The sequence below is a fragment of the Mesoplodon densirostris genome, chromosome 4, assembly GCF_025265405.1.
Source record: "Mesoplodon densirostris isolate mMesDen1 chromosome 4, mMesDen1 primary haplotype, whole genome shotgun sequence".
Taxonomy (NCBI): Eukaryota; Metazoa; Chordata; class Mammalia; order Artiodactyla; family Ziphiidae; genus Mesoplodon; species Mesoplodon densirostris.
In genome coordinates this window covers 139,384,520-139,395,074 of record NC_082664.1, presented here as the reverse complement: position 1 = coordinate 139,395,074, position 10,555 = coordinate 139,384,520, and the positions used below count along the sequence as shown (strand labels likewise).

The 10,555-nt window shown below is 36.3% G+C and overlaps 1 protein-coding gene across 1 annotated transcript in view; it reads right to left on the bottom strand.

Moving 5' to 3' along the window:
- Positions 1 to 369: 369 nt before the first annotated feature.
- Positions 370 to 10,555, bottom strand: part of WDR72 (WD repeat domain 72) — a 196,210-nt gene continuing 186,024 nt past the window's right edge. The window contains exons 18-19 of the mRNA XM_060095295.1: positions 5,944 to 6,048; positions 370 to 425 (exon numbers count right to left, since the gene is read on the bottom strand). Of these exons, the coding sequence (XP_059951278.1) occupies positions 370 to 425; positions 5,944 to 6,048 (161 nt within the window). The remainder of the gene's footprint in view (positions 426 to 5,943; positions 6,049 to 10,555) is intronic.

Genomic DNA, 10,555 nt, shown 5'->3' with positions numbered 1-10,555 from the left:
ATTTAAGCAACATTAAATTTAAAAGCATTGTTTGTTACACTGTTTAAAAGCAATAGGGTTATATAATTCAGGAACTGACAAATGGAAGAAAATCTAAAATGGTATTAAATTTGTGTCTGTGGGCTGGCACTCCTTGTTGGGAATAGTCAAACAAAAGTAAGAGGCATCGAATGATCTAGACAATGATTTTCTAAAATTAGATGAATTTGAATATTTTCCATCGGTAATGACTCTGGCCAAAGTATCAGCAAATTTACTACAAACTAATAACTAGACTAATAACAACATAGCTTATACACAATGATAAACAACTGGCATGTTTAGGGTTTCTTAATTTGTCCAAATCCAGTTCTACAGATGAGATTCCATTTAGCACAGCTTGCAGGAGCACACCTTTGCTATCCATAAATGATGCCTTCGTTCACCTGGAAAGAAAACAGATTATCTTGGGTTATATGGTAAAATAAAGAAATAAGAGAGAAGAAAGGGCAGGAGGAAGGAAGGGAGAGAGGAAGGGTGGGAGAGAGGGGAGGATGAAAGGAGGGAGGAAATGAGGAAAGAAATAAGGGAAGAAATGGAAGAAGGAAGGAAGAAAGAAAGGAATTACCTATAATTTCTACATTTCTTTTTCTATATGAAATAAAATGTTAAGACAATAAAGAAATTCTTATAAACCAGACCTCAGGTAAATGTATTTTAATTGCACATCTTATTGGTATAGGTCTTTTTTAATCACCGAGAAAGGTAAAAAGTTGTCAACAAGATGAATCGAGTTTGAAATTAGTAAATTTCCATAAATTTCAAGCAGCTGAATTGTTCTTAGAGAAACTCACAACTGCAGTTTTAGGACCAAATGTTATAAATGTCAGTTGAAATATGGTTTGAGCTATGGAATAAAAAAAAACCACATGTACTTCTCAGACTACTTGGATGATTATTGCAGGCTAAAAGATCACTTGATTAAATTAATTTGAATAATTGGAGCATTGTGCCTCAGTAAACTACTTCTAAACACATTTATATTAATGATGTGACTAATCATAGTAACTCCCACTCCTACTGGCAAAAACTCAAAAAGCTGATTACTTACTTTAGCTAAACCAATATTCAGAATTGTATTATATATGTATTACATATATATGCCTAGAATGTTATGTTCTTTAAAGGTTATTAGATTAATGCTTAAAATTTTCCCTTTGGGTAAATTATTAACAATATTGATATTGTTAAACACAACTAGAAGACGGAGCTTACATGTTTATACTACTGAAACTGTTCTTCTGGAACATTTTTTTTACCACTAACCGTAAGAAGTGTGTTCTTGATGGCTATGATTGATGGGCTGCTCGCACATTCTACATTTTTTCTGCTTCGCGCATCATCATCAGCCATCTCCAACACTCCACTCCTGAATCTGTCCTACTTTCTGTTACCTGATTTTTGCTGGTGATTCATGAGCCAGAATAGTATAAAAAAAACAAAACAAAACAAAACAAAAACAAAACTTGGCTTTTCACAACGTAGTATCCCCTAGGAAACTGTAAGAAATCTAGTTTTGTTCATCAGATTCATGAAAATGCAATATTGATTAACAATGATGTATGTAGATCTACATAACATGCTATATAAAAACCACTAAAGTGTTCTGTTAATGGCAGATGCATACTGATTATAAACTACTTCAGATTGACATAAAAATGCTTATCTGAATCCTTTTTTTTCTGTACTTCCAAGCTTTCTCTTGTCACTAATATTTTCAGCTGAAGCTATATTTAAGTGCACTATCCCTGGTGCACTAGGAAGTAAAATTCTTAATTTTCCAAGCCAATAAGGTGATAAAAGCTCAAGGTTTCTCATGAACACTTGGATAAAATTTGTGAACGTCACACTAAATTTTTTATCATCATGAGTACAAAGATGAGGGGCAAGGAACACTTTTTTAATATTCTGGAGATTGGGGATTGAGCTATAATCACTGTGCATGAAACAGTTAATAAGAGGTTAACCATCGAAAGACTAAACTGAACTATTTTTGTGATAACATCTTTCAGATTCAAAAGCAACCAGGCCTTAAAGAGCCAAAGAAAGAAAGCCTAATGGCCCTAAAAACTTAAAAAAGGGAGCTGCAAGTTCACATGTTGTCTCAATGCTTCTATTACTAGACATTGAAGTTATTCCCACAGGTTCTGGGAATGTATAAATGCTGGGTGAAGAAGCCAGTAGACTTCACAGAGTCTAAGCCAGAAACTTCAATCTGGGATTCACCTGTGAGTCAAAACTCTTTGCTAATAAATTATTCCAAAGAAAAGACACTGCTGAGGGAGGCCTTAACCGATCAGACAAGACCTCCAGGTTCACTAGCTGGCTCAGAGTAACAAGAATGCTCTGGTCTGAAGGTGCTTTGCCAACCTTAATGGACTGCAGGCACCCACCTGGGTATACAGCTTGAACCAATAAAGAGATCACAATGGCATGATGAATAAGGTAGAGAGCTTTCGAGACTGGGTGAATGACCACTCCACCAGGTATCTAAATTGTGACCTATATGCACACTCCAGGCCATTTACAAATGGGTCATCCTAGTCAATTCAGTGCTGGAGAAGCAGTGATGTCAATGAAAAAATAAACAATCTACATACTGAGTTCAAAACCCCTTTCATTCCAAGACAGTCAATTTGCAAAGTCAACCTTACTGTTTTATATAAATTCTAAAAGTTTGATTTTATTACTGATATTTTTAAATGCTCTATCAACATTTTAAAAATTTCAACTTCATCTTTTAAAAAATTGTTTTAGTTTTTCTGTACTTCAAGTTTTCTTACTCTCCACAAATGCAAATTAGTTGATATGAGCAATATAAAGCTATATGAGCTAAAGTAATATGATGTTTAGAGAATTTGCCAAGAAATCTTTCCTTGGAGAGAATATATGAGGCAATATTCTTGAACTGTGCTTGAATAGGAAAATGATTTTTTTTTGTTTTCATTTTCCAGATGCTGTTTGAACAACGGGGCTATTAATTTAAAATGATGTAATAAATATATTAGTCATTTAGAATTGCATAGATAAAACCATGTAAGGTCAATATCCATTAAAGCCAAAAGACTGACCACATTCAACTTTGTAACTAGGGGATTTTGCATGTACATGAAAATGTTAAAAAGAATTTTAAATGAGTGATAATATTCCAGGTGAAAATGGTAAGAATAATTCATTCAGATTTAAATACACTCCTTTCAATACAAGAAATAATGACTATACTAATGAAATTAAAGCTTAGCTACTGAGGCAGCTCTATTGGTTTGAGAACACCTTCTCAAAGCTTACCATTTAAAAATCCCAAATTTTGTTTTTTCTGCTAACAAAGGCGGTTAAACATGCTTTCCAGAGAAACACCACCTGTACATGGTAAATAGAGTTAACTAAACAACCAAAGTAATGTTTATAGTTTTGGAGCCCCTACATTTGAATGACTTGATATTTTGAAGTTAATTTTTGGATGGTGAGAAGTGGACAGTCATATTTTCACAGTACAAGGAAGTCCTACCATGCCACCAATTTCACAAATCTTCCTTCATGCTCAGTTTTAAGAATTTTGCCTCTCAAATGCTCAGACTTCAAGGAACTGCACTCTCTCATCAAAATCTTTCTTACTAAACAAGCACCCCTGTCAGAAGTGTCTTAATTTCTTATCACAGAATTTTATCCACACAAGGAGCAATAAATAATTCATGTCACTGCCTCTTTGTTGTGTGTCCCTGAACTGCACAGAGCTGGAAGGCTGACAGCTGTGTCAGGACAAGCACCAAAGATCTGACATGACAAGTGACTAACAAGTTTCTTTCAGTTCATAGAGAAGGAAGACAATGGCCCAAAGTGCAGAAAGAAATCTTGAAACAAAATAAAACTGCTTCTTTCTTTTTACCTAAGTGTTTGCTATGAGCTTATTTCCAACCCACAAGCCCTGGTCATTTTATAGGACTGCCCAACCCCCTTTATTCCTCACACTCGCTTGGCCATTTACGCCTGGCCACGGATCAATATGAGCAATTCTTGGAGAAATACGATGTCTCCATGACAACCAAGCCACAAATTCTCAGTGGAAGGCAGTGAGACCAGTAGTGAACTCTCCAGAGGTTTCTAGGCCTATAAGGCAAGATGTCTTAAAATGCAGGAATGGACAGAGGAAAAAGCCAGAGTAATTCATTCTTTATTACCAGTTTAATGATGTCCAATGTATAGAATGGTACTCACTTTTTAAGTTAAGATTCTTTATCAGCACCTATATTTTCTAATTGATCTTTCTTTTTTGACATATCCTTTTGTTTATATCAATCAGATAGACTACGCTATATTTGAATCTCACTACAATTCCACTCATATTGAGGGATGACTGAAATTTATTCTACTTTTGAAACAGTATAAAGCTGATCTATTCTTGCCCAAAGCAATGAACACTTCGGTTAAAAACTTGCCTCGTGGATTTAACTGCCTGTTAAATGATTGATAGAAACCTAGTTTAAAAACTAGGTTTTTAAACTGTTTTTAAAATAGTTTAAAAACCTAGTAAAAATTAGACAAAATTTTAGTCAGAACTGAACGTAATTTAAAAATAATTTTAATAGAAATCTGATGCTACCACTACCCGCTCCCTTTTCACGTGGGACACATCTACATTTGTTGTTTGGATATTATGGCAGGGGGTGGGGCTAATGTGCTAATGAAAAATTTCTGTCATTGCTAAAGATGCCATTTCTCAGTTCCATGGATGCTGAAGCAGAAGTGTGGCTGAGAACAGACACCCAGCAGCAGTTCATCTTTTGAGGAATCTTGGTATAGTGGAGGGGACTGAAATACAAGCCATTGCCACTGGGCCTATCGGGGTTCCGAGATGACTTAGGGGACCTGACATAGATTGCAGGCTGCACCTTTCACTGAAAATTAAATCTCAGTAGCTCTCCTCGGGGAAGGATCAGGGGACTGTTTGCAGCTGCCCCCTGTCAGCGAAGGCTACAAGATTTGGAAATCTCTTAACTAAGCTGACAGGCCACAGAGAGGATGAATCAAAAATCTGATACATGGATCAGCACACAAAGATGTGAGAGGGTAGAGAGTACACAGCGGCCAGAGAAAACAGGAAAGAAAAACGTTCAGTGGGGGAAGATAGTTAACTCTTTCGCTCATGGTAATAAGGCATCTTCTAGCACCTTATGGCTTTGTAGTGAACCAGGAATTGTCATTCAACTTTCACAAGATTTTTTTTCTCTTAATTAATTAGTTGTTAAGACAAGGCATGCTTCAAAACAAAACAAAAACAAAAATTCATGCTTAAGCGTTCCTGGACATATCCTTCCAGCACATTTCTGTCTGTTCTTCCCACAAAGAGAATACAAACATTAGTAACTTGGACGTAGGGTAACTTTTATTGAGTGAGGAAGGGTTACTATTTTGTTTTGTTCTAAACAGTTGACACTGTCCATTCGTTCATTACTGTTATGCTAAAATCCTCTCATCCCGGTTAGAGTTCTGTTTGTATTTAGAGAGGTAAACAGATAGTAATGATGATGATTTGTTTCTCTTTTCTCCCTAATTCTCCATTTCCACTTGTTCCCATTATTTGAAATATTTAAAATGTTGCCATTTTTCCAGTTTCCAATCTCTGCTCCTATTAACCAGTTTAGCCTAAAATTGATGATAATGAACTAATAGTGTCAGCTTCCTTCTCAGTCATAAAGCCTTTGTACTTCCTCCAGCTGAATTCTTGATGAAAGAGGAAAAGATAACAGCTCCACACTGTGACCCCTGGAGGTGACCATTAATTTGACAGTGCAGCTGCTAAGAGAAAACAGCATTACAATGTCCTCTCCCCCCACTCTCTTCCAAGGACCCCAAAGCTGTGTCAAATTTATCATTTATACTTGACTATTTTTAAATGGCTTTCACCTGGATTCTCAGACTCTTCCAAGACACATCTGTCAGGCATGTCCTCGGTGTCTTGGAAGTTTGCCGAGTTTGAGTTGCTGTCATGCTTGACCGGACTGACTGGAGCTATTTAAAAAAGAGAGAGCAAAGAAAGAGAAAGAGAGCAATGAAAAAGTAGTAATAAACACCATTAAACATTTCCTTTCATTTCCACAGATATTTCCAGGGACACACTACGTAAACACAAATAATAAATTGAAATAAAATGTATCCTCTAAGTATGTATTGGCAGACATGTAATTAGTTGAAAAATCTATAGATGAGACTTTATCTTAGAAGAAAAATAAGTTCATGGCATAAGCTTAAAAGCTACAAAGTAACAAAGTGATCCCTTCGAAGTAGAAATCGTATTTTTAATGCATAAATCTAAAACAATATAGTCAATTAACAGCAACAGGACACAGAAGGAAGAACATCAGGCTGTTCAATTAGACCAGCTCTATGCTGTTGCAATGGTTCCTTTTGTCACACAAATCACAGTGGATGAACACTTTTTATGCATTTTGTTTCTCTTTCATCAAATTAAAAACTATTGTTCCAAACACAAATAAAAAGCCCTATAAAAATAACTTTAAAAAGATAGGATGAATACGTTGCAAATGATAAGGAGGGCTGGTGTTTTGAATGGTAGGTCTTCACACAGCTGTCATGATATATTTTCTGAGTAGGAATTATGAACAGAAGCAGAAGCCAGCGTAGGAATCTAAAATTTCCTATAAACACATTATAACTACTAGCTCTGTTAGAGAAACACAGACTTAAGTTTCCACATTTTTCCATGAGTTGTACGACTTTGTCTAAATTCTCTCCACAAGTAACATATTTCCTTATTATATTTGTTCAAGGAATCATTTGTCAGGAAAAGTAGACATGGTCTTCATGAAGACACTCTGAATAACAAAACAAAGCAATCCTTCAGTAATATAAATTATGTCATACTTACTTGTCTGAAGCCAAACAAAATGGAATTTTGTCTATCACAAATTGCTTCAGTGAAAAGTACCACTGTCTTCTCAGGTCTTGATAACACACACAACATATTATTTATAAGCCATAAATGCAATAGAGAAAATATAGATTTATAAGTCATAATATGTTTATATATATTTAACATAGATATTTATAAGAAATAATGTGTTTTTTGGCCCAGGGGAGTGGGCCTGGCTGCTGTTCCTAAGCCTCCCTTAGGAGATAAGGGAGCAAATGCAGAGGCTGAAGCTTGTGTTGCTTCACACATTCAATAAGTGATACAAAGGAGGGCCGCCTGAGGTCCAAAGCAGCCTTAGGAGAGCTCACACCTCCCAGACTCCTTGTCTTGTTTTCATGGACTGTGCATAACAGTGGTGACCATAACCTGAGGCCCACATATACACATTTAAAGGTGACTTGTAACATGATTCTGGTCCAAATATTCTTGCCAGTTTCACCCACCCTCTCAAAACACAGATAGTGCTGCTCTTTTCCATGGAAGGGCAAGCATAGCGTTTGAATTCACTGCTTTCCTAAAACTTTTTGTATGGGAACAAAATATGAGAAAAAATATACAAAATTCTGATTTTGAATAAACATACCAAATGTTTCATTTTCTGCATTTGAGTTTTCTGAAAAAAAAACATGGAAGTAGGTACCATGTCTGTTTTATTTACCTCTGTATGCCCTAGGCTATGGAAATTATTCTTGAAGGGTCTGTGCAATGGGTGAATGGTGAACAAATGAATGAAGCAGAAGTGCCATGCTTGATGTCCTCCTGAACCAAGACGATATGTGCTTTGAGTTATCTTCAACCTGATCTGCTCGGTTTCTTGTTAGGCCCACTTGAGATAAAAGATGCATATTTACAAAATAGTGTGGGGCTTCCCTGGTGGTGCAGTGGTTGAGAGTCCGCCTGCCGATGCAGGGGACACGGGTTCGTGCTCCGGTCCGGGAAGATCCCACATGCCGCGGAGCCTGCGCGTCCAGAGCCTGTGCTCCGCGACGGGAGAGGCCACGGCAGTGAGAGGCCCGCGTACCGCAAAAAAAAAAAAAAAAAAAAAAATAGTAGTGTGGGTTAGTCCATGACTTGGGAAGAGACACCTAAGTAGTATGTATGGCCTAAGTAGTTATTTTGGTGTCACTGCCTTTAATTTAGTTTTCCTCAGTTTAGATCATACTTACAGATTATTTTTGAATCCATAGATTTTTGTGAAAGGTTTAAGTGGAATAATTAAATGCATCAGAGTTGCAGAGTACTATTACATTGGTCAAAATTTTCTGGCCTGCTTTAATGTTTTTTTTTCTCTATATATCTTGTTAATTTTCTGAGATACTTACATTGGTATTTATAATAGGGAATTAACCATACAACTAAATCTATTACTAACAACGAATGAAGTAGCATCTGTGTTTACCTGGGCAACTGCATCACACTTGTGATCCCATACTCTATTCTTTCATCTAAAACTTGCATCTATTCATTTATCTATTCATTCCTCCAAAAGGCTCTTCTAGACACAGGGGCCTCAAAGAGCTGAAGAGAGCATGGTATTAGAACAATGAAGCCAACGCTTGCAACCATTTTTAGTGGCAATAAAGTGGTCCCAGGATAAACTGACATACCAAATCTTTCAAGAAAACTGGAAAGTTAGAGGTAGTTTTAACTGCATGATCTTTATTAAACTCACAGTATAAGGTACCATGCAGCTATTTTTGTCTCCACCTCTGATTTTGGAGGGTGTGCTTTGTGTGGGGGTAGGAGAGTAGAAAGGGTTGTTCTTCAGATATTTTGCTTAATTACACTTTAGCTTCCAAATTTGAGATGGTACAAGATTTGCCATTTTTTTTTACTGGGTAGTTTACAGAGTATCCAATTAAATCTACTGTGGAAGAAATCCCTCCATTCTGTCAACTGGGAACAACAGACATCGGAGAGGTTAATTACTGCCATTCCACTTTTTTTTTTTTTTTTGATAGGCCAATCTTTGCAGTTATTCTTTTGCGTGTTTCTTGTGATGTTTCATCAGTAAACTCTGACTTGATGTGTGGCCTAGGCTTCTGTAAATGAATCATTTCAAAACTGATGAAATCAACAAATATTGATCTAGTCATTATTATGGGTAGAGCTCTGTGCTAGACCATGTGAGGGACAAAAAACATGAAGCACTTTTAATACAACTTGTGATCTAGTTGAGGTATAATAAAAAGTAACCAATAGGAGCATTAGAGACAATATTCCAAGAGTGACATGGTTTTTAGGAATGCAGAGGTAATTCCCCTGCAATAGGGTTTGTTGGGAAGTGAAATTTAAATTAAATCTCCTTGAGAGGGAAGGTGTGAACCCAGGCCTGGCCAAAGAAATACATTAGCCTGGGTTCACAGATATCTTTAACAGACTGTTACTGCCTACTTTTGTATGTATTTTTAATGAATTCTCCTTACATGTCTCTTTGAGCTTTTCTTGAATTGCTGTTGTGGCTAATTCTCCTCACCTGTAGAAGTTAGCTATAGACAGGTTTTTCCTTGCCGTAGATAGTCAATACTTTGATCTTTACTGATGTTGGGCCCATTTATCACAGTAAGCTGTCCTTTCACTATACATATTGACTTTTATTTATCAATACTAAAATCCATTTGTAGCTCATCACTAAAGTCCTTGGATATTTTCAGTAGTTTTTCAAGATGCATTTTAGAGCTTGGCAGAGAGGTACTTTTGACATTAATACAGTGCAAATGGTTGCTAGGCTCACCCTTAACTTAAAATCAACTGTTTATTTCCTCTGTAATGCATTCTGAAATAGTCTGCATTTGGGGGGCGAGGGGCAAAAAGACGAACACTTCTTGACAGTTCTACCACTGAAAGATGTAAGGCTGTTCCATTTATTCATCACATACCTCAAAATATTGACAACTAGAAGGCCAGTGTTCTAAATACCTTCATAATATCTTTGGAAGCTAGATAGAGGGAGAAGTCCACGTACTTTGTAAAGATGTTTTTGACTACGGTGTGCTTAATTAGTGTTAAAGAAATTCCTAAAGAAATAAATGGTTCAACTGTAGACAATCCAAAATCAGTTTTTAAATTATACTTAAGAACATATAATGAGGAAGCACAGAAAATTGTATGACAAAGACCCTATAGAAGAATTTACTGAAAAAAAATGTGGTGACAGGGTCAGCAGTGGTTATGCTCCTTTACCTCTCTATACTCTCTATTTTGTTTTCAGTTAATGTCTAAAAACTCCTTCCTGCCTTTTCTCATCATTTGTGGAAATGCAAATTTTCAGTAAATTTTGAAGGTGGCTAGGCCAAGGCAACAAACAACTTTAAGAAACATCCTCCCCACTCCCAGTGAGAGAATGACCACTGGGAAAAATCTCCATCCATCTCCACAAACAGCAGCTCATTCAACCAAGCTAGGCCAGTACTGTAGTATATATAGAGCCCTTGTGTAAAAATCCATATCATTCTCAGTATGAATAAAATTTGCAGCCCAAACAATGTTTTCAATATGATGACTTATAAATGATTAAAAAATAGATCCCATCCAGTATATGTATGGAGTTTTAGGAAGCACTGGAGATATTGATAGGAAAATCAT